The sequence below is a fragment of the Opisthocomus hoazin genome, chromosome 4 (genome assembly GCF_030867145.1).
Source record: "Opisthocomus hoazin isolate bOpiHoa1 chromosome 4, bOpiHoa1.hap1, whole genome shotgun sequence".
Classification (NCBI taxonomy): domain Eukaryota; kingdom Metazoa; phylum Chordata; class Aves; order Opisthocomiformes; family Opisthocomidae; genus Opisthocomus; species Opisthocomus hoazin.
Window position 1 is genome coordinate 63,928,461 of NC_134417.1, and position 23,132 is coordinate 63,951,592.

Sequence of the window (23,132 nt, forward strand, 5' to 3'; positions counted from 1 at the left end):
ATGAAATGAATAGAAAAAAAACATGGTCTGCTTCTAAATTATAACTGAAACCTCGAGAGTGAGACTTGGCCTCTGTCACAGCACTGTTTGCCAATTAGTCTGTATTGTCTGTGGTGGAGGAAGGCTAGCTAAGAGGGGTGCCCATTAGCAGCCTCACAAAGAATGTGATAGGATCCAAACCCTATCCTCTGCTCCATCCCCCTGTAAATCAGAAAACCTGTGGCAGTGAATAATTCATGATCTTCAAGAAGGCTCACTGTGACTGTCTCATAACTTCAGTGAACTTTATGCCAGGGTTGCTTCCCCAAGGGAAAAAAACCCTGACTAACAATCTTTTTTGTTTTAAAAACAAAGCAACAAAGAACAGATTCTTTTACCACACTGTTAACACTTTGAGATGCTTTCCTGTCCTGAGTGAAGTTACCCCTTCAAACTTGCTGAGGCTATCATGTATGCTGTAGTGTATTCTCTGCGGCAATGTGCTACCCAGGCTGACACGTAAAGCTGACTTGGAATGAATTTATAATTATTTATGGTGAAAATGAGGAGGAGAAGTGCATTTTTAGTATGAAATTGTGTTTTCAAAAGAAAGGTTAACTTTTCTTTCGGTACCTTCTTTCTATTCTAAATGAAGGCAGTAGTAAATATAAGCACCAAGGGTGCTGCAAAGTTATGTTCATTGCTTTGTTTTGAATAGCAAGTAAAATACAACAGAATATTAATTTACAGTAGTATCTAAGTAAAAAGAATTTTTAAAACTATTTTTGCAAAGACTTCTACATTAATATGTATGAGCCATCTAATATGGAAAGAAACACCGAGCAAACTTTACCAAAGAGAAGATTAAAAATAGATTTAATGGGAAGTGGAAGGTGAGTGAATGGCTTCACTCCAGTTGGGGAAGGAAAACGAACTAGAAAAGATTTGAGAAGAAACACAGAATCATAAAAGGTGCTTATTCCATTAGAGGGGAAGAATGGTAATTCTCAACAGATGTACGATAACAGGTGATGAAATGAAAGGATTTTGACATTTTGAAAGGAGGTACTGCTATAGCAAAGGTGCATGTTACTTCTGCAATTTCCTTCAACTTTAGACAGTTTTAACCAGAGAGAATTTTTTTTTTATTGGACTGCTTACTGCTGATAAAATAGGGAAAAAAAAAAGTAGATTTGTGTAATTGCTACCTTTTTCAAACTGTACCCCCCAAGCACTTTTATCCAAGGTAAATATAAATACATGGCTTTATTTCAAAATATGTTGCCTTGGTGCAGACTGTAGCCATTCATTACTTTAGAAATTCAAGTAATTAACCTAAATGAATAAAGATTAATGTAACTAGGTTTATGCATATGTGTTTGATTGCAAGCACTTGTTATAGATGTCTAAATTTTTTTGGAGGTGTAAACTGTTACAAACTTTCTAAAATAATTATTTCTTCTTTGTAGGAAAAAGTAAGAAAAGAGATAAATGCAAAAATTCTCAGTTGTATCCTCTGATTGAGAATCAGTTTTGTCCATGTGACAAGTACAGTGCTCAGCCTGTGGGAAACTGGTCAGACTGTATTTTACCAGAGGGCAAGCTGGAAGTATTGCTGGGAATGAAGGTACAAGGAGACATCAAGGAATGTGGACAAGGCTATCGTTACCAGGCCATGGCATGCTACGACCAAAACAATCGACTTGTGGAAACATCACGATGCAACAGTCATGGTATTTATAAACCTCTTTTCTTTCATCTGCTTTCTTATGTGCTTCATTTCGTTTAATGTAATATGTGTACAGGTAGAATTAGCAGATTATTATTTATTGCTTAGGCTGCATTTTATCCCAAAGCACATTCAAACCCAGCACACATTTTTGCTGACTCACAAAATAGTAAACTTAATTTTTACTGATAACTACAGTGCAACATTTTAAAATAAATTCATAAAATAAAATTAGGCATTTTAATAGATAAAAGTAAAATATTACTGTTTTTTCTGATAACTGTACCTGGACATTTGAGAATGTAGCCATTTAGAAGTTCAGATCCTCAAAAAGAAAACAGGAACAGTATAGGACTATTGTGCAAAGGCTGAAATTATTTCCACAGATTCTTTAGATAGCTTTAATCTCCTTAAATAGCCTTATCTCTACCATTTGCTCTTCAGCACTTTAACAGGCCTGTATTGACACGAGTTCAACAGCACGCAACACTTTCTCTGTGTAATTCTGTCATGAATAAAACTAGGATATTTAAAGTCTTTATATTCTTTGTATTCACATTACTCCTGGAGGGAACAGTGATCCTTCCGAAAGTGGATGCATCTGTAGTGTTAGGATCAAAACTGGCACTTTCTGATTTTCAGTGAGCCAGAAATGTGCTCGTTTACATCACTGGAGTTTTTGTGTTCATTTGTTTTCCTGCCTGCAGTCTAAAATTGTATCTGAGCTATTGGTATGAAAAGCTGGATGTTAGACTCCGTGCCATTAAAAGGTCAATGTAAATTTGATTTGTATATGTATTCTACTTTAAAGTGTTAAATTAAGATGGCAGAAATTTCATTTATTTAGCTGGATAAAGTTAAAATAGCTAATCAAAGAAATTGAATTACTTAAGGGGATGTTAATTAGCACTATTAATTCCTGATTAGAGCTATGATAAATTGGAAACCAAATGTATCAAGCCAAGCTGTAGCTTACCTTTTTTGATTCAATGGAAAAAGTGAGCATTAAGCTTAATAACTCAAAGCAAAGCTGGAAGATGATTTGTGAATAATTTTCTCCCATGTTTATTTTTATTCAAAATCATTTTTTGCTGTAGTTAACTCATACTGAAAGGTAAGTTTGCATAAATACATCTGAATGGCAAAGTCTAAATTCTAAACTCGCATTGGACAGGAAATCTCTCTACGCTGAGAATGTTCTTCAGTTCTGTTCTCATCTGTTTGTTCTGGTTTGGGGTCCTGCAAAGATCTAGTTTTTTTCTTTTGTGTAGTCTGAAAGGGACATGCTGCACTTGCTTAGACTGACCAGGACCATTTGCCGTCTTTGTAGTACCAAAAGATGCAGCTACCTCTAATGACCAGCAGTTGTGTGAGCACAGATCTGCCTGGCTGGGTGGCTGTCCTGAGGGAATTAGAAAGCTTCTCAGAAAGCTGGTAGGGAACACTGGAAAAAGAGTTGTGGAACAATCTGAAGTGTTCAGAAGATACCGTTATAAAATACACAACTGAAACTTTTTCCTATTTCTTTGTTGTTTTTTTTTTTTAAACTGTAAGTGTATGTGACGCTATGTCAGAAATCAGTATTCTTTCAGCATGAAGTCCAGAGTGACTGTTGAAAAGTGGAAAATTATGAAAGATCTTAAGCCCTTGGGAAACTAGAGGGACTGATGGACTACTGCAGGTCAGTTTTCATTGACTTGGAGAATGGGGACAATCAGGTTTTGTGTCAACAGCCAAGGGGAGACACATGAGGGGTGGAGCTGTCTGTCCAAGAGAAAATTGTAAGTGTTGTATGTGGTAGGTAACGTGCTGCTTGAAGTAGCTTGCAAAAAGCAGTGGGAACCCTTTCTTTGTGTAGAATGAGCATGGATGTAGCTGCTTTCAAGCCATGGCAATGCAGGTTGAGGTGCAATTCCATTTCAGGAATCAGAAAGATATAAAAAAGGATAAAAAAATGGGAAAAAAAGATATGCTCAACCATCTTTGTTTACCCTGTTATAACTCTTCATGATAGCAATTTCTAATCTAATGAATTTTATCAGTGAATGTCGCCTACACTCACAGTGACCACAATGAATAATAATCCAGCAGAAAAACTACTAACAATATATTGTTATTATACCTACTGTACCCTGGGCTGTCATTTACATGCTATTAGCACTAGCAGGCTCCAGAAACAACCTTCCCAAAACAGAATATAGCATTGCTTCTGTTTGGGTTTTCTTTCTACAGTTCCATCCCTTTTTTCTCATGGGATATCTGAAGTCTCTTTTAGCTCTCTTTGTAAACTGGAAATCTTTGTAAGTCATTACTATATTTATTGGAGGTTGGGAGGCCTGAACCCTTTGTTTTTGGGGTTGTTTTGGGTTTTTTTGTTTCAAATTCTTTCTCTCTAGATCAGTTTATTAAGGTGTCTGATTCTTTTATTCCTCCCCCCATTTCTTTACCTGCTTTTGATAGTGAAGCATGCGGCATCTGTGTGTGTGTTCTCATCAGTTTCAACTGAGGGAGAGAATACCTTTTTCTTGGTCCATGGTGTAGTTCATGGGCAGACGAAGCTTGGAATTGCTGTGCTGTTGAACTAGTCCTGCATTCCTTGCACTTCATAAAATTCCTAAAAAGGAATTTCAGTTGTACAGGGAATGAGGTATCTAACCTGATATTGATGGTAATGAATTAAACTGATGCTAGGGAACACGTTGCTAAAATCACGGTTTTCTTTCCAGTAACTCTTCTAGAACAAAAATCTGTTATTGATGGGTGTTGTACAAACACATAGTGCAGATTATTTCTAAGGCTCACCTAATTTATTGTCGGCCTTCAGCTTTTTTCCAGGTTTAGCATACTTGTGCATATACAATGGGGCTAGAATATATGATATAGAGGTTTCAGTCTAATTTCAGTATGTTTGCTGCCTTTTCTGGATAACTCCTTTGTATTCATGGATTGCATTCTGATGATTTATTTTTCTCAACATGTGTAAACTGCTGTTTTGCCAGTTAAACTGATTTTGTATCTTGGTAGTATTTATGATGTTTTCCGTGTTATTTTCATGCCCTTGGTCTATGACAGTTCTTCAGTTTGGCATCATCTCTAGATCTCAGTGTCCTGTCTATTTTATTCTTTCAGAACAAACATAAAAGCTATATTACGCCAAATCAACAAGGGACTTCTGTGGTATCACAATAGTTACCCCACCTGCTAACAAATAAAAGTGCCTTGTAGCTTCCCATTAATCTGCTTTTAGTTTTTCAAGCTAAACTTGACAGGGGACTCATAATTCAAGTCTGCTTGGGTTATTTTTGTAAATTCTAACAGAGTTCCTTATTTCCCTATGGAAAAGATAGAACTGAATTTTTCACTAATTTTGTAACTGATCCAAAGAAGAGTAGTCACATTTTTCAGCTATGTTATCTTGTTTATTCAGAAATTTGTTTTACTGTTAGTTCCTGTGAGTCTGTTGTTTCTTTTCCAAGTAGTACAGTATGTAATTGCAGTTTTTGTGGATATGATTTGGTGAATTAGCTTGGACTAGGAGAGAAGTCAAGACCATTATTTAAGGGAAGATGTTTCCTATGTTGTGTCCAACTTTTACCTGGACTTTTGTTATCTCCTGACACTATGAAATCATGAGGTGGGAGATGGGGATAATTGTACTTCTTCACCTGTGACAACATCATCTAAATCTGACAAGCGGGACAAACTACACCCACACTGACGTTATTAATATATCATGGGATACGTTGTGTCATATACTAAAATGCCACAAGAAATTCAAATTGCAAGACTGTCAAAAGTTTTATGTAAACACTGCCACGTAAATTTATGAGGCTATGAACAGGTCAGTGTTGCAAGTCACACTGTTTTGAGGGAGAGGAGTCAGAAGACAGAACAGCTCTGCAGTGCCAAAAAATTCAGAAGCTGTTTGTTTCATGAAATGTTGGGTTTATAATCAGAGCTCACCTGACTGAGGAAAGAAAAGGTAAACAGGAGCAGAAGAATAAATGTTTCAGACCTCTTTTTGCTGCTTGACAAATCTCATTTTCAAAATATTTGAGAATAGTTAACTAACAGTTTTACAGACACCAAGGAGCTAAAGGAATGGGGCAACACAAAGAAAGCCTCTAAAAAGGCCTCTAAATTAATAGACCCATAAGAAGATTCTTTCAATAGTCTTTGAAATTTTGGGTGCAGCTATGAAGTCCCCAGTATGAACAAGTTTCTCAAAAAGACAGGAGTGAGCATAACTCTGAAAAAAAGGAAAGGCAAAATAAGTTTAAATAAATCCGTTGTTACTGCTAGGTGAGAACACTGGAGAAGCAGAGGGCAGAGTCCTTTTGAGAGGGTCCTGAGCTTTCTGTAGCTTAACAGGTACTTCAGAAGAAAACTCATACTAACAGCTGAAAATAGACCCAAGTTTCATCTGCAGAGGGGCAAGGTGGATATTTTTACTTTTTTTTTTTGTCTTCATTTTTTTCGGTTTTATATATGCCTAATATTTTGATTTTTCTTTTCAAAATATTTTGTTTCAAATTTGAGCTAAATTTGTTGATGAAAGAGTTGGCATGATTCAGCAGCCGTTTGAAATATTCTGCCACTGGTATTTTTCAGCCATACCAGTTCTGTGGAGTGTGGGCAGGAGCAAACAGCTGACAGTTTTCAACAGATGCGGTAATGTCAGCTAGAAGTTGTAACTGAGCTGTTGTTTACCTGTTTTCTTTGATGGAAGACACATAAATTGTCATTTTTATGGTTTCTGCTTTGTTTCAGTACTACATAGGTAATTTTGCTGGAGAAATACAAAAATGTGTAATTTGCTTGATAGTCAAGCATGAGAGGTTTTTTTTTTCCCTTTAGAAAAGCAGCAGTTGTTTTTCATAGCTTTATCCCTGTCATCATTAGTATACTAGAGCTGTGTGGATAACAACATGTGTCTGCCACCAATCTGTTTTGGTGTGTTTCTGAAAAAAATTGAAAGAGAGTCTCTTCATGATCCTTTCAAACTGTACCTTGGATTTTTTGTCACAAAAAATCAGAAGCAGGCCACTGTCATGCTTATGCACTACGCTATTTACTCTTCAATATTTAGTTTTCCTCCATTATATATCAATTATGAATCATGACCCACATAAGCTAAGTGGTGGTTGTGGTTGTGTGCGCATAGTGAAGGCAAACATAGTGGCGTGGCAGACAGATGCAGCATTTTTATATAGGTCGTTTTACCCTTCTTAATTCATGTCAGTTTACTGTTAAGACCTTAGGCACAGTGAACCAGTCCAGGATAGTTTCTCTGCTGCCTTATTAGTGTGAGATTATTTCCCCCTTTAGCATTAATTAAGTGAGATGCATTGATTTGTGCTGATTTTACAAAGCCCTCCATGGCTACAAGGCTTATGCAGGGGATTAGAGAGGAATATCTGCGTACCAGTGAATACTTCTACAACAGCTGCTAGGAGTAGCAACATGAATTGAGGAATTTTGTATTTAATTGCCTATGTGTGAAATAGTAAGATCTTATATGTTATAACAGATCCTACAGGGTCCAAGATGCCAGTTAGAAGTTGCTGTATCCACTTGTGCTAGGATTTTTTTAAGTCTTTTTTTTCACTTTCCATATTCTAACCTGAAGCAATACAAATTTACCAATAAAAAATAGCAGGGTTTTAAAATTCAATTGAGACTTTCTGTCAAAAGTTTATTCTAAAATAAATATATTTCCCATAGAAGATTCTAATCTAGTATGGCAGTAGGCTTAGGTTCTCAAATTGTTATTAGGATAGTTTGCTGTTTTATAGCTTGTATCTTTTCCAAGATTTTTTGTTTATATATATATATACAAGATGCCATATTTGTCCTGTTGTATGTTCTCTAGGAACGTGCTACCTATTGCCCTGCACCAGAAATACTAGCTTAGGCCTCTGCATTATGGTGCCACCATATCTGCTCTGTCAACAGGCCATCAGTCATGAAACAGTCATCCATCAACCCAAAGACCTGTAGTTAGTTCGCCAGAGACAGAACTGCAGAGGCAGAAGATAGTTAAGCATTAACAATTGCTCCCAGGTTTTAAGGCTTTGAGGGATAATACTGAAAAGAAAGAAAAAAGCCTCATGGAGTTCAATCTATCTTTCTAAGGGGTAGGCAGAAATATGAATAGTTTTAAGAAATATATATATATACTGTTACAGGTGAAATGTAAATAATTGTATTTTTCTTTGTCCACGAAGATGACATCCAAGAACTTCATATTTCCTTGAAAAAAAAATATTTATTAAAGAACATAAACCATTCTGGCATTGCAGTTTTTTTCTTCGAAACATAGCATGACATTTTAGTCATGAAAGCAGAAGCATAACTCTGTCAGTCCTAAGGACATAAGAGTTCATGTAAACACTTTCTAAGATGTTCTTTTTGTCTGCACACTTGAATTTGTCGGTCTGTTCTTACACAGTGCAGATGTAGTTTGTAGGGAAAAATCTTATATCCACCTACTTCTACTGCTTTGTCATTAGACAAAGAGCGAAGTCCATTAAAGTCCTCCATTACAAATTATCCATCACATCTATTAATGACTTTGTTCTAGGAGTCCAGATTTTATAGCCAGTTAGCAATGGGACAATAAACCTTTTCTGTTTAATAGTGAGTTCAGTTCACAGTCCTAGTGGTTCAAAGCCATTTGTTAAGTTGTGGTTCAGTAATAAATCTTTAATGATAGAATAGCCATGCTCTCGGTCATAGTAGCCAACTCCCCATTTCACAGCCTTGTGAAGTTCAGCTGATAGGAGTTGCAATAATTGAGAAATTACTGCACTGGGTAAAGGAATGGGCCTTAAGAGATGGGTGTTTCTTTCCAATACCCTTCCAGACCATGCAGGGGCAATGCTCTGTACCACAGCATCCCAACATCTCATCTCTCCAACATCCATCAGATGTTGTGGGGAGAAAGAAGAGCTGCAGGAAGCATGCAGTGAAAGATTTTAGTCCAGAAGAGAAGAAGCAGGCAAAACATGAACTGCTGATGTCCAGAGAACATATTTTCAACCTTTACAGTGTTGGTCTTCTATTTCACTGTCCATCCCTCACCTTCACACTTTTTTCCTCAGCTCTTCTTCATAGCCGCTTCACTGCTCTCATTCTCTCCTTCTCTCTCCATGTATTGTATTTCTACCTTGGTGATTTCTTGTTTGTTCTTTAAACCTCAAGGCTCTAGCATACCATTTGATGCAATTATATAATACAACCTGTCTATATGATATAATTATGTGATATTCCACTATACAGACACACACACATACACATTAGAGGACTGTTTTTTAATAAGATTTTACACTGGCTATCACAAGGGACACCCTTTCAAGGACAATTAGAACAGAGTGGAAACAAGACTGAAAATTGAAAAATGGCTCATTCGTGTCTGTTTCATGTCAGAAACGATATACCTGCATCACCAGTCCCATTTGCATTTAATATTTCTGGTTTCTGTGTTGCTGTTTTCTATGTATTTTTTTTCTGTATCATAATGTGCTTTCTTCTCACTTGCTAAAATTTTTATGGTGTGGACTAAGTCTACCCATACAAGCACCTGAAATTTAACAGAAACAGCCAAAAGAAAGAGTATAAACTCTGAACATCTGCTTTCTTGGATTTCAGGGGTGGTTGCTATGAACTTCTGGAGATTATCATCCTTAGTCACCCTAAAAGATATGTTGACATCATACACACAGAAAGGGATCTGAGGTGATGACATGCTTCAGAGAAGCTTTTTCTGAAAAGTACCATTATATGGGTAGTAAATGAAGTTGAAAAAGTCCTCTGCAAGAAGTAATTTTTAATTTTAATTCAGTCTTCTTTCTTGGCTAGAGAAGTATCTGCAAGCAATTTGAAATCTGCTTCTGCCTGGGTTCTAAGGGAGTCTAGTGGCGCAGCTACACACTAAATAGTCTGTAGGGTGAATATTGAGGTGCCCGAGAGGAAAAGAAGATGCCGAGGGATGAATACGCCAAAAACTTTTTAATAACAGATATAACGGGGTCATTTTCATTCTACACACTAATTCCTATAGAATGCAAATCAGAGGCCACAGTTTTTTCATTTCTTCCCTTTTTCTCTATTTTTATCTGTGGGAACATTCTTCATTACATTTCGCTGTCTGGTCAGGGGATAGCAGACTAGGCTCTTGAGGGCATGGCATGCTGTTTGTGCTTCACCAAGATATTACTTTTGGCAGGATGTTTATTTCTTTCCTCCTCTTTCTTGGTTTTCTATCCCTGTGCAGTAGGTCTTTACAATTGTCTTGACTCTATGTTGAGCCTTTTATTTTCATCTTCCCTCTCCCTGTCATTTCTTACCCTTTCTTCTATTCCCCCTCAGTCTCTCTTTTTTCTTGTGTCTCCTCCGTTGTTTTGACTTCTGACTCTTTGCCATGAAACGTAACTTCACTCATTAATTTTCTTTTCCTTCTCTTTGGAGAAGGCTTGGAAGCTATGATACTCCTTTGTGGATCCCTTTATTCTCTTCATGTCTTTGACCTATTTTTTATCCAGTATGCTTAGTGTACCAGTGGTTGGGAGTTTTTTATGCTTGTCTTGCATAATAATAAGTGTTTTTCTCTCTGCTCTCGAAATATGTTCCCGCAGTTCCAGTAGCTCCAAGCCTTCCTATCTTGTAGAGCTTCTTTTTATGCCTTCAGTGATTGACTCCATTCTTGTTCTCTTCTTCATGTGTCTTTTCTATTCTTCTTGTTCAGCTGGTTAATTCTCATATGTGGAGTTCAGGTCTTGATGCCAGCTTTTCCGAGGAAATAGGAAGGAGGGAGAGGAGAGCATCATAGGCAAGATATCCTAGAGATGGCATAGGAAAGAGCTGTATGGTGAGCAGAAGCCATTCCATGAAGCTTATAGGAGTAAGGACCCAGTATAAAATTTCAGTTCAGTATTTTTTCATTATAAAGTGGGTGGGAAATGTCAGCTGACCCACTGCATCCTCTCTGAAATGCGCTAACATATAAGCAAGCTCATTGTTTTCTGTGTTGTGACTCTTACTAAGACACTATACCTGTAATACGATGCTGTTCTGGCTTTATTACATTCTATGCTAAAGCAATTTTAATGGCTGACTTCAATATAGTTATTTCATAGATAGTGTAAAAAAAGGTTGCTGTAGTGGTATGGTTTCATCTGATATTTTATGGAATCATTAGAACTACAGCCCAGTATAATTAAAATGTTACCTGGCACTTACGTATATGTCCTGGGTTCAGCTGGGATAGAGTTAACTTTTACAAAAATCTGGTTGGGCTGACTCAAACAGCCAATCAAATGGGATATTCTATACCATGTGAATGTTATTTAAGTGGAGATCTGGCTGAAGGAGGGGCTTTTGCTACTCAGGAGCAAGCTAAGGATCGGGTGGTGAGAACACTACATGTTGTATATGCTTTTTATCAGTATTAATGATTGCTGTTTTTTTCTCCCTTTTGCCACTCTGTTAAACTGTTCTCATCCCAACCCAAGAGTGTTGCCTTTTTCTTTCTGATTCTCCTCCCCATCCCACCGGGGAGGGGGAAGGAGTGAAAGAGTAACTGCGTGGTTGGTTGTGGCAAATTGAGGCAACACCACAGCAGTATGATATAGTGTATTTGATATCGTGTCTGTCTGCAAGATTCTAAAAATCTTGTTAAACTTTTTGGCTAATATTCTCATTACCTCAAAAAAAATCTTTATTGTCCTTGTTTGGATGAACTGAAGGCAAATAAAAGCAAAATAGTTTCTAATTTGTCAATCATTTTAGTCTAGTATGTTCTACTCCTTTGGTAGGCTATGAAGTATTTCCATGCTATAGTTTTCAAAGTCCCAAAATGTCATGATACCTGGAGAAGTCCTTTTCTATGACTGGGGTAGATTGGGAAGATCCCTTTCAGATTAAGACAATTTAAAATAGCTCAGAGGTTTATGGAAGTCCTTAAAATAAAGTCTTCCTGAGACAGCCTGTACTGGTTAAAGTTACCTATTTAAGGATATACGATATATTTAAGGCAACCTGAGTTTGTTTCTTCCAGACATTAATTACAGAGGCAGAAATTTAACAAATGCTAAGTGGCAAAATTATGTTATAGTAAAAAGGTTTCTTCAGAAAACAATTACTTAGACGTTATATTGAAAGTAAAGGCAGCATTTCAGAATCTCAATAAAATTCATAAAGAGCAGTAAAATATTCACTTAATTCTGTCAGATAATAAATATCATTAAACACTTATTTGACTGCTTGCAGGAAATTGTTTCTTTCAACTTTTTGTTATTGTCCATTTTCATTCAGTTGTTTCTTGTTTGTATAATTATATGGTTTTGTATAGCACCTAAGAGGGCTTGTTAAAAGCTCATTTCTGGTGAAGATGCAGAATTTCATATTTATGCAATCAAACTTCAGTGTAGGATGGGGCTCTGAGATAGAGTGCATCTGATTTCTAAGACTCACTCAGAGATTTCAGGTAAGGTGAAATGTAATCAATTTTGCATTTACTACTCCAGAGCAATCTATGTCACCACTTCTGATATGCGGTGATATGATCTTCAAAAATATATTTTGTCTAACACAGTGTCCTTTTCATACAATATCACTGAGCTGATCAATCAAATGGCAAGAAAGATTTAACATGCTTGTAATTCAAGCTAATAACATTCTAGCCATTTTAAGGGAGATATATTTGGTGAACAGTAGTTCTGCAGTGCTGAAATTCAGGATATGCTCTGTATATTTAGTTACTATTTAATGCTTCCAAACAGAGGAAAGCTATTCAGCATAAAATCATCACCTGATTTGACCATAAAATATTCTGAACGTTGCTGTATATTAAAAAATCCACTCTTTGTTCTTTATGACAAAAACAAATTAATGGAAGCAAGTAGAAATAGGCATATAGAATAGAAATATTTAAAATGTTTTGATTCTTTACACAACTTGTGATTATTTGGTATTGGTTGCTTTCTAGAGGAGACAGAATATCTTTACTTAGAAGTATAGGTATAAAAAATATAAACATAAAGCTGCTAACATCAGCTCTGATGAAAATGACAATGATTGCTTTCAAACTGAAAAAAATTCAAAATGCTTGAGAAACATTTGAAACCATGCCTAGCAAACTGTGCCAATCATTTGAGAAGGATCTTACCCAACTATGTGTTCATTCTGTAACTGTGTTCATCAAATACTTTAAATCACTTTTAAATACATTGAAGTTTTTTCAGTCTTTAAAGGGAACATTTGCCAACAGTAACTATATTGCAGATCTGACACAGGAAACAGGAGAGTAGAGTTCATATATGTTTAGGGTATAGTTGTAGTAAAAATGCATTAAAGGCCAGCTTTTTATTTATGGTTTTATAGCTGCTGCTGTAAATATTGGCATAAATGACACATATTGTAGAGCTGTGGCATATGTTGCTTTTGGAAGAAAGATGTTTTCTCTTATTCAGTGAATTGAGGCCTCAAGTTACTCCCTGCAGACCATGTCATACCCCTTTCCAGCCTCTCAGGACTGATGACTTATCCAAACCAAACATCTGCTTTTCCATTCAATGCATTTATTCAGTGTGCTACTGGGGGCAGATGGTTGTTAATCGGCAGATCATTAATGTGGCAGGCCGCTCTCTCTTTCTAGTCTTAGAAAGGTTACAAGGTGTTAAGTTCCCTCGCTCCAGGCTGGTAAGATGCATATCTTTTGATTTGGTTGGATTTTTGATGTATAACTGAAATTGAATTACTTGATGCAGTCATGGAGGAGCTTTTAATTAAACGTTTTTTCCTTAAAAAATAAATATTGTTTTTCCAGTGTAAGAATGATGCAACCAATAGATGGTTAGTGTCAATTACACTGTAGCTGTCAGAAAGTTTGAATGCTGAAATCTGGCAAGTGTGAATTCTAATCAGATAGCAGTGAGGATGCTCAGCTGCTACTCTAACACAGTCTCCAGCTATATGTGTCAATTTTCTGCAGAATTTAATTTAGCTCTAATGATGAAGAAATCTCTCTATTCACACAGTCCTGTCAAGTCAAACTTTGGACAACCTAAATGAAGTAGACGAGGGCTTCAGGGAGAAGTGGCAGAGTGACATGCTGAAGAGATTTCACTTTCTTTTCCATTCACACAGGTTATATTGAGGAAGCCTGTATTATTCCATGTCCCTCAGACTGCAAGCTCAGCGAGTGGTCCAACTGGTCTCGCTGTAGTAAATCCTGTGGGAGTGGGGTAAAGGTTCGGTCTAAATGGCTCCGTGAAAAACCCTACAATGGTGGAAGACCTTGTCCAAAGCTAGATCATGTCAATCAGGTAATTTGACTTATATTTACATTATTGATATTGCTTTTTTCCATACCTCCAATAACCCTTTTAGCTGGTTTTTTTTTTTGGTGTAGAAAAACTGTACAACATAAGGGGCAGATGCAGGTAGAAGGAGGAGAATGTGTTGGCTTAGATTTCCTCAGTCAGCGTAGGCTCTGCCTTCATTACTTCCTCATCTGCAAGAACTTAGCAAATTATCTGAACTGCAGACTGGAGACAATAAAACGTTCTTAGATGCAAATAGTGAAGACCACATTTCTAAAGTTCTCTTACAATGACTAAAATGTCTCATTACGGATGCTCAAGCTGGTCAGATTCTTAGTGTCGTTCCCTGACCATCTTAGATCAGAAGGTAAATTAAAACTTCTCAAACACTCACACAGTATCATCCCAGTGTCCCTTAGTGTGGTTTTGTCATGATTTTGACCTTCTGGGTACACTTGCCCTGACACTGCAGTTCCAGTCAGGTATTCACTTCTGAAATCAATCTGCTGATTATCCCACTAACTGCTGTTGATTTTCCAGTATGGAGCAGTATGGCTGCACAGTCTGGATCCTCTTCAAGTGAAACTAAGCCAGAAGATGTGATCCAAGAGCGCACTGGGAGTGCTTTGACCACTAGTGAGCATTTAGTCTTTGGGACCAAGTTTAGCACTGCTCCAAGTCAAACCCCTTGTTTGCTTCTATTTGCTTGGAGACTTTTAGAAAGAAAAACCTTCCTTGTCAATTAACTTCCGCTCTTCAGTGTTGATTTATATTCGTATTAGTGCTGAATTTAATTTAGTCTGCGGAGGCATGTTAAACAGCCACACAGTCTTCTCTGTAAATATTCAAAGATTGAAAAAAAAAAAGTGCTATTTACATTTGAATAAAAGTGCATGTACTTAATATTATCCTATTGACATTTTGCTAGCACAGAGTGAAATGGCTTGTTGATCTAATTTTCTACTTTAGGGAATGCAATTAGTTCTAATTTAGAAAATAATAAGTGTTAAACTGCAGCTAATAAACTAAGTTTGTGATCTACTTCAACAAAATACAAACTAGAATGAGGGTTGCCAGGTTTGGGTCAGCATGTAAATATGTTTTAAATTAGGAGGAATGTGTTTCAATAGGAGCAAATTATAGTCTATACAGAAGTCTTTTTCCTGCTTTAATATTCATGTAGTACATAATGGGCTCGTATTTTTCTGCATCAAAGGTGATTTTGCTAGAGGTCTGTTAGCCACTTGTATGCAACACTATTGCCCTCTACCGGTACTTTGACTCAGATTTGATTTGTTGCAATGTTACATGGTGCTTGCCAAATAATAATAGATGATTCAAACTGTGATTATTGTAAAAATATAATTGAAATATAGTACTTTCATGAGAAGGGAGCTCTATGTATAACATAGAAATGTTGAAGAATATAGAGGCTGTATCTTTCAATTTTAAATACGTTCACTGTCAATTCAGAAACGTGCAGGGAATACACCTGCATTCTACTTTTGAGTTAATTATTTAATCTAAATGTGATCTACCATTCATTCAGATGGAAGACTACTGACTCTTCGGAATATTTATTTCAGTTATTAAATGTGTTTTGCTTTATTTATCTATTTGTTACCTATATATGTAACATGCTTGTTTGCACACATACAAAGCGTAAAGGTTAGACTGGATCTTTGGTGCCCACAAGTGTGTGGAAGATGATGTACAGAGGAGCTATGCTGTACATTGAGATCTAGGAATAATGAACTCTGAGGAAAGACTACAATGCGCTGTCTAGCCTATGGAAGAGAAGATGGAGGGAGCATGCTGGCAGCCTGCTAGCACATACGTAAAAGACTGCTGCAAAGAAGGAGAAAATAATCCATTTTCCATGGCCATCGTGGATAGGATAAAAAGCAGTAGGCTTAGACTGCTGCACGCAGATTTGGGTTAAGCCTTGGGAAAACTTTCTAACGGTAAGGCTAGTGAAACACTGAAATAAACTGCTTAAGACATCTGTCAAGTTTTAAGAGCAAGTTGCTCAACATCTCTTAGGGCTGACATGTATGACTGTATTTTGGAGGGGGACTGAACACAGTGAGTGTTAGATGCCTCATTGAGCTTCTTTGCTTCTGGGCCATGCATGCCAGGGTGACTCAAAAACCACACTCCAACTGAATGAAGCATGTTCAGTACTCGCTTCACTAGGCTAAAATTCTTCATGATTACAATAATAATAGAGTCAGGTTTATTACAAAATTGTGTCAATGGCCTTCAGAGGATTTCAGATGAAGAGGCTAATCTGAGACTGTTAGACAAAATAAGGACATCCCTCTCGTCATTGGCTCCAGGCACTATTGCCCCTTTACCCAGGAGGTGGGTATGCAACCATTACACCACCCAGCTGCCATGGCCTGCAGTCATAGTTACAAAAATGCCAGTAGGGTCAGCAGAGCACCACTAAACACATGCAAATAGAGTTCTCCTTTGGCTTTCTGGCAAGATATCCAATTTTTATGTTACTGGAAAGGCTGTTGAATATGTCGGGTTTATGTATTTCTTCTTATGACAACCAGGATGAGACATCCAAAGACGTTTCCCTAAATTAAGCCTTCCCTATTCTCATTTATGAAATCCTGGACAAGAATAAATAAAGTGTCACTTCCCATGTGACTACAAGTAGTGCACTGAGTACAGTACCTTCCTTAACATGCATTTACACCACGCATCTTTACACCTGAGTTAATGCTTATCTAGTTCAAAGAAGGCCCAAATATGCTGACTATGCTGGTCTTCTTGTGTGTGGGCTCATCAGCTGCACGTTGATGTATCAGGGTCTCTATGCATTCATTGTTCAAGTCATTTTTTTTTTGTGACTAGTGGTAGTTTGTTGCAGATTAACTGATATATTATTAAGCCACCAGCCCTCTTTTTCTACCCAGTCAGTGTTGCTGAAAAGAAATTAACAGCTTGTTTAAGACAATGCCTTGTATTTTCTAGAAAAATTAGTTGTGCTGACTTGATACCCAGAATGATATGTGAAGTTAGCTTGTATAAGATAATTTTGAGGCAATGGGCTTTAAGTAATTTATGCATAATTAAGATACTCAGTGAAGGACTTAGGAACTTTGGAAGGGTGACGACTGCCAGTTCCTTTTATTCCCCTGTATCTATTGCACTTAAAGCTGTCAGAACAATTTCAATTAATAGAGAAGTCCAGTACCCACTCCAAAACCATTGAGGAATTCCTCTTGTCTTAGGGAAACTGGATTCCCTACTGTGTGAAGAGTTGATGCTCATTACAGGCAAAAAAGGAAAACAGTTTTATAGTGTGTTAGGGACTGAGAAAGAGACTAGCTAATTTACAGTCTGTTCCTACTAGTTGTGATTTATAAACTTTTATTTTCCTCCAAGAGCAAGCTTCTTGCAAAAATGCCTCATAACAGCAAAGGAGATGCAAGAGAAAAAATTGGATGCCTTTTGCTTGGCAGAAGTCATAGAATATGTTTGTAATAAAAGCTAAATGAATGCTATTTTAAATACCTATGCTTCACTCTAATCATTCTTTCTTTTTATCTTTGGTTTTTCTTTTGGGTTCGTGAAAATACTTTCTACAGGCTCAGGTAAGAGTTTCTAAAATAGAGAGATAACCTTAACATGTGCTTCCTGATTGTGCTCCAATGTTTACATTTTCTGTCCTTTTTTTTGTAGTGTATGTTTGAGAAAATACATGGATCACTGTATAAATTACCTTATGAGATACCATTTAAAATCTGTATTCAAATCTAAACATAATACCAATGCTGGTGCATGAATATATTAGATTGATTTTAAGTATCCACAGTGAAAAATAAAGTAATCCGGTATATATCGATATCATTTACCTTGAGCTCACCTCTGTTTAGAAGTACAGAAACCCCACAACTCATAACAGTGGGATGGAATAATGAAGGAAAGACGTGAAGGATAGAATTAAATTTTTAGCAGAGTTTTAGCAGTATTTTTCTGAAAGGCATACTTGTGAGCTACCCTAGTGACAGATTTTATGTTAGTTGTGTTGATGTTATTGGTGGAAATGGCATAGCATGGTCTTAGTGGCAGAGAAAACCGGGAAATCTGTCATTAGATGTCATAGTTTCTGACTTTTTGCAATTTCTGTAGCTTTCTATCAAGTATTTTATCTGTGTTACTGCTGCAGCCTCTAAACCAGCAAGTTTATATTTGTAATTCTTACCAAAAAGAGCATAAACCTTTTTTTTTTGTATGATCGCTGTTGCATGTTTATCTTACTTATGCACAACAAAACTGATGCTTGATGTGGATTCCAGGTATATGAAGTGGTCCCCTGCCACAGTAATTGCAGCCAGTATGTATGGGTTACCGAGCCCTGGAGCGTCTGCAAGGTGACCAATGTGGACTTAAAAGAGAACTGTGGAGAAGGTGTTCAAACAAGGAAAGTCAGGTAAAACAGTATTGCTCCTCCTTCACTTTAAAGAACCCTCACTTTCAGTCATGGCTGTATTTAATTTGATGTTATTCTCAGTAATGTATGGTGTCATAATCATGATTATGTCATGATTATTTTTGGCTCTTCAGCATTTCTTGGTTATTCATAGATCAATACTTAGTTCTGTTACTTCTGTTACTTCATGATTTTTATGTGCTGAGAAAATGTTAACATGCTTCAGAATACTGTGGAACATAGTTACTGTCCAAAATCCACGGCAAATGCAGTTTATGTGCAGTTCTTTTTTCCAGGTGCATGCTGAACACTGTGGATGGTCCTTCTGACACAGTAGAGGATTATCTGTGTGATCCTGAAGAGATGCCACTTGGTGCTAGAAAATGCACATTACCATGTCCTGAAGACTGTGTTGTGTCAGAATGGGGATCATGGTCTCGATGTTCTTTGGTAAGAAGTGTACCAAACTGTAATGTTTCTCATTTTAGAAGGATACTTTAAAATTGTGTATATGATGTATTGTGCAAAGATACTGGATTGAGTAGTGATTACATATGTAAGTATCTATATTTACTGTCATTTTTAGGGTCATTGATAGTTGGGTGCAAATAAAGTGTGCTACTATTTTCTATTATGTGAAATTGTTCCAAAACACAAAATATAATGTCTTTGGTGGTCATTCTTCAGTGTGGGGTGGGTCCTGTGTGGTGGCATAGCTTTGGCAGTGGCTTGCGAGCCCATCTTTGAGCCTAGCTGTGAGCTTTTCCATAGCAGTGCAGTCGCTGCACTAAAAATGTCAGTATCTTGTGAAAAGTCTGTAGATCAAGGCTGAGCATGGAAAGATAATTTTGGGTCTCTTCTCCCCTTCCTGCCACCAATCACAAAAAGAAATGTCAAAAAAACCCAAACCAAATGTCAAAAAAAACCCAAAGATAAAAAAATATTTCAGGACCTCTGAGTATTTGGTCTCTGGTGCACTATAGTATGGTGTTTGGAAAGTGAGCATCTGAATATCCAGTTTATGAAGGAAATGGTTTCAAAGTCCTAGTACTGAAATGTTAACTAGTTAGGAAAGTATCAGGGTTTTAGCAAGTTAGAAGATATTTCATCTTGGACACTAACAAAGTGAAACAGCAGACTAGATTCTCTCTGAAATAACAAGGAGATGGTTTCTCTTAGGCAACAGCGTGAGCCTGTTATTTTACATTTGCATTCTGTGAAGAGGTTGCTTGAAAGGTTGTTATAATATTGCATGAAAAGACGTCAGGATGCTGAAATATCAAAGCTGTTTCCAATCTCCCTTTCAAGCCATGCAATGGAAGTAGTGTCCGTGAAAGGTCAGCTGAATCCCTGAGACAACCAGATGATGGAAAGTCTTGTCCTGCTGCCACCGAGACAGAAGTCTGCACTTTGAACAAGAACTGCTACCACTATGACTACAATGTGACAGGTATTTGTGGTACTATGATCCAGTGACAGCTTGGGACTATGGCTTAGTTCCATTCGCCTTACAGGGCAGATTTTTCAGCTTTGTGTTCTTGTCTGTGGAGAGAAGAGATCTGTGGATATCTGTTCTTAAGCTGTGGAGCTTGTACTGAAAACTGATTCAGGCTGTTTAATCCAGATAAAATATTACTGAAGACATTGCAACTTGGGTGTAGCGTGCATGTTAATAGCTCCAGGAAGTTTATTTCTATGATCATTTGTAATTTGTTCAAAATTCAAGCAGGTGAAACCGAATATGAACTTTTCAGGAAGGCATCATGGCACTGACTATTTGCAGTAACAGTGACTGTTTCCATAAATGTGTAGCAGCTGGGCTTCATGAGCCTTTACATGTGTACAAGTTGCTTGTGAAGATTATTTTAGGCCATCAGAATTAGAAGAGAGACTGGATCATTATGGGTTTTGTCTAAAATGTCTGCTACACTAATGAATTCCTTGTTTCCAGACTGGAGCACGTGTCAGCTCAGCGAGAAGGCTGTCTGTGGTAACGGTATCAAAACACGGATGCTCGATTGTGTGCGCAGTGATGGCAAATCGGTTGACCTGAAGTACTGTGAAGAGGTGAGTGGGTACCTGTGAGTAAGCTCCCTTCTAAAGGTGCTAATTAATGCTGAGCCAACTGAGCAATATGGTGTGTAACCCATCCTCACCAGATGTTTTGCAACACTATTCATGGATTTTTAAGTACCTCTGAAATGAACTGTGCCATCAACAGTGATTTTTATACTATTTCCTTCGGTTACTTTTAAGTGCCTCTGTGAATGTATGCTAATTATTATGTCCTGAAGGAAATGACTTAGAAAAAAAAATTAATAAAGTAGAATAAAGGTAATAAATCTTAATCAGAACACTAATCATCATTCTAATTTGATACAATTCCTGCATAGAGCCTTGGACAGCTGCCAGTATCAATCATTTACTCAATGTGTTGGAAAATATTTCTCACGTGCCATTCTGCAGCTGGGCTGAATACTAACTTCTTGTATCCAGCTGTGCAATGCAAAAGATACCCAAGCCAGTGTGAAAAAATGTGCAGAATAAGTGAAATATTAATAGAAACATATATGGAAAACTAACCAGCAAACACAAGCCCTTAAATTCTGAAGGAGCCACTTTTTAAATGTTCAAACTAACTTCAAATTTGACAGTACTGGTTTCCTAGTATTTTTTGTGCTGGCCTTAATGTTTTCAATTGCATGGAGATAGTAATGGGAAGGAAAATGGGAAGACAACACAAGTGTTGCATTAAGGGCAATCCTACATGCATTTCTGAGGGAAATTATCTGAACTTGTTTCAGCTGCTGTTCCCCCACCACCTTAACATCAGAAACAAAACCACGTGCAATGGGGGGCTAAGGTGGAGTGGGCTCCACAGCAGCTTTGATACCAACAGCTTTTCTGTTGGACCTTCCTGGCTAACAGCTGCTCTTCAGGATGTGCCCATTGAGAAGAGTCTCTTCAGGAGTGGAGGGAGTCAGGAAACCAGCATGTACCTTGATCTATAGTTTTGCAATGGTATCTCTGACCTTCTTGGGCTTCTCCAACCCCCTCTGACATTTCTGAACCCAAAAGTTCTTAGCAAATTGATTTGAAGATCCAGTAATAACCTAACAGTACAATGTATACTGTTAAGCAGGTATCCTTTATTACGGCACCGGGCACACGGGGATCTCTCCTCCAAACATGTTCGCCAAACACCCTTTCATTTCAGGTTAAATACAATCACGATATGCATATTCATTATATTTCTGAGAAATGCTTAACATATTCATGGCTTTTCCGAGAACTATTTAGCATATGTTAATGTCTTTCATGCTTGTCTGTTCGCACCTCCAGCTGGTCGTCAGGGTTCTTCACGGTGTCTGCTGGCTGACCTTTCTTTCTGCCCAAACTCAGTTCTGAGATCACGTATACTGTGTCCTTCAAGATTGTTTTGTTCCAGTCTTCTGGTCATCTTGGTGCCTCCTTATCTTCATGGTTCTGCGCATTTGCTCTCCCAAGGCCAAGCTGTCTAAGTGGGTTTATTCAGGAGCCTCTTATCTTACAAGCTTCCCGATTATTAACAAAGAACCAAAACTTACTTTGGTTTTAATTAATCTGTGTGCAATGATTCTGATGACCTAAAGTTATAACTTCTATCTATATCCACTACTTCTTTTACATTCACTACATTCCCAGGAATCAATCCCTACTTTTCTTTTGAGGGCTTGTAGCTTACACGCCGCAGTTCTCAGCAGTCACAGCACTGGATTATTACGCATGCAAGAATACAAAATGGAATAATAAAAGCTACTAACAACTAGAAAATATAATTAAAGCTACTTTGTTAAAGTTTCACGTTTCTTATTATCCCTTCTATCAAAAGGCAGGAGGTTTCAGCTGAGGCTGGCACCCTACTTTTGTCCCAAGTTCCTCCTTTACATGTAGCCCTTGGGTTTATAAGCAAATCTAATAATTTGATCATTTATGTCTCAGGGAAAAACACAGGATCTGGCTACCTACCAACAAGTTTCTGTGAAGTTAATACAGGAATGCATTAATGCATTCTGTTAATGTTTTAATGCGTTAAAAGAAAAAAAAAAAAAATGGCTCTTGGGTTATTTGTAAGAGACTACAATATTGATTAATTCATACCAAGACATGATATAAAATATCCATCCACATGAATATTTCAATAGAAAAAAATATGCTTTACTAGATTTTAAGGGGAAGTATATTTCTTTTACCATAAAGCCAAGAAATTATTCCTGTTGTTAACCAAAGATTTCAATCAACATTTAGAACAAATGATTACATTTTACACTGAAATCTCATTGGAGAAAACCTCTGGAGTTTTCCTGCTTTTAAAAAATGAAAGCTTATTACTGAGAGAGATAATTAGGGCAGGATAATATCTCAAAAGCTACTTGCTGTCAGTGACTGGCCAATAGACATCATTGCAGTGGGGTCTTGGCTTTATCAGCAACCAGTGTGATACAGTCTTATTTGCCCTTTTGATTTGCTAGACCAGATAGAGATACATCTTCCTGTAGAAAGCTCTGTTCCACTCCCCACTCATACTGTTAAGACTATTTGTTGAATTATGAATGTGTAAGCAGTGGTACAACAAGGTCAAAAGCAGATCCAATAACTGTGAGGAGTAAAA

At 37.2% G+C, this 23,132-nt stretch overlaps 1 protein-coding gene across 1 annotated transcript in view; it reads left to right on the forward strand.

Annotated features, from left to right (window-relative positions):
- THSD7A (thrombospondin type 1 domain containing 7A) overlaps positions 1-23,132 on the forward strand; it is a 314,907-nt gene that overhangs the window by 264,636 nt on the left and 27,139 nt on the right. Inside the window, exons 15-21 of the mRNA XM_075419258.1 lie at positions 1,449-1,712; positions 13,856-14,034; positions 17,637-17,642; positions 18,348-18,481; positions 18,778-18,931; positions 19,790-19,931; positions 20,433-20,548. Coding sequence (XP_075275373.1) covers positions 1,449-1,712; positions 13,856-14,034; positions 17,637-17,642; positions 18,348-18,481; positions 18,778-18,931; positions 19,790-19,931; positions 20,433-20,548 — 995 coding nt within the window. The remainder of the gene's footprint in view (positions 1-1,448; positions 1,713-13,855; positions 14,035-17,636; positions 17,643-18,347; positions 18,482-18,777; positions 18,932-19,789; positions 19,932-20,432; positions 20,549-23,132) is intronic.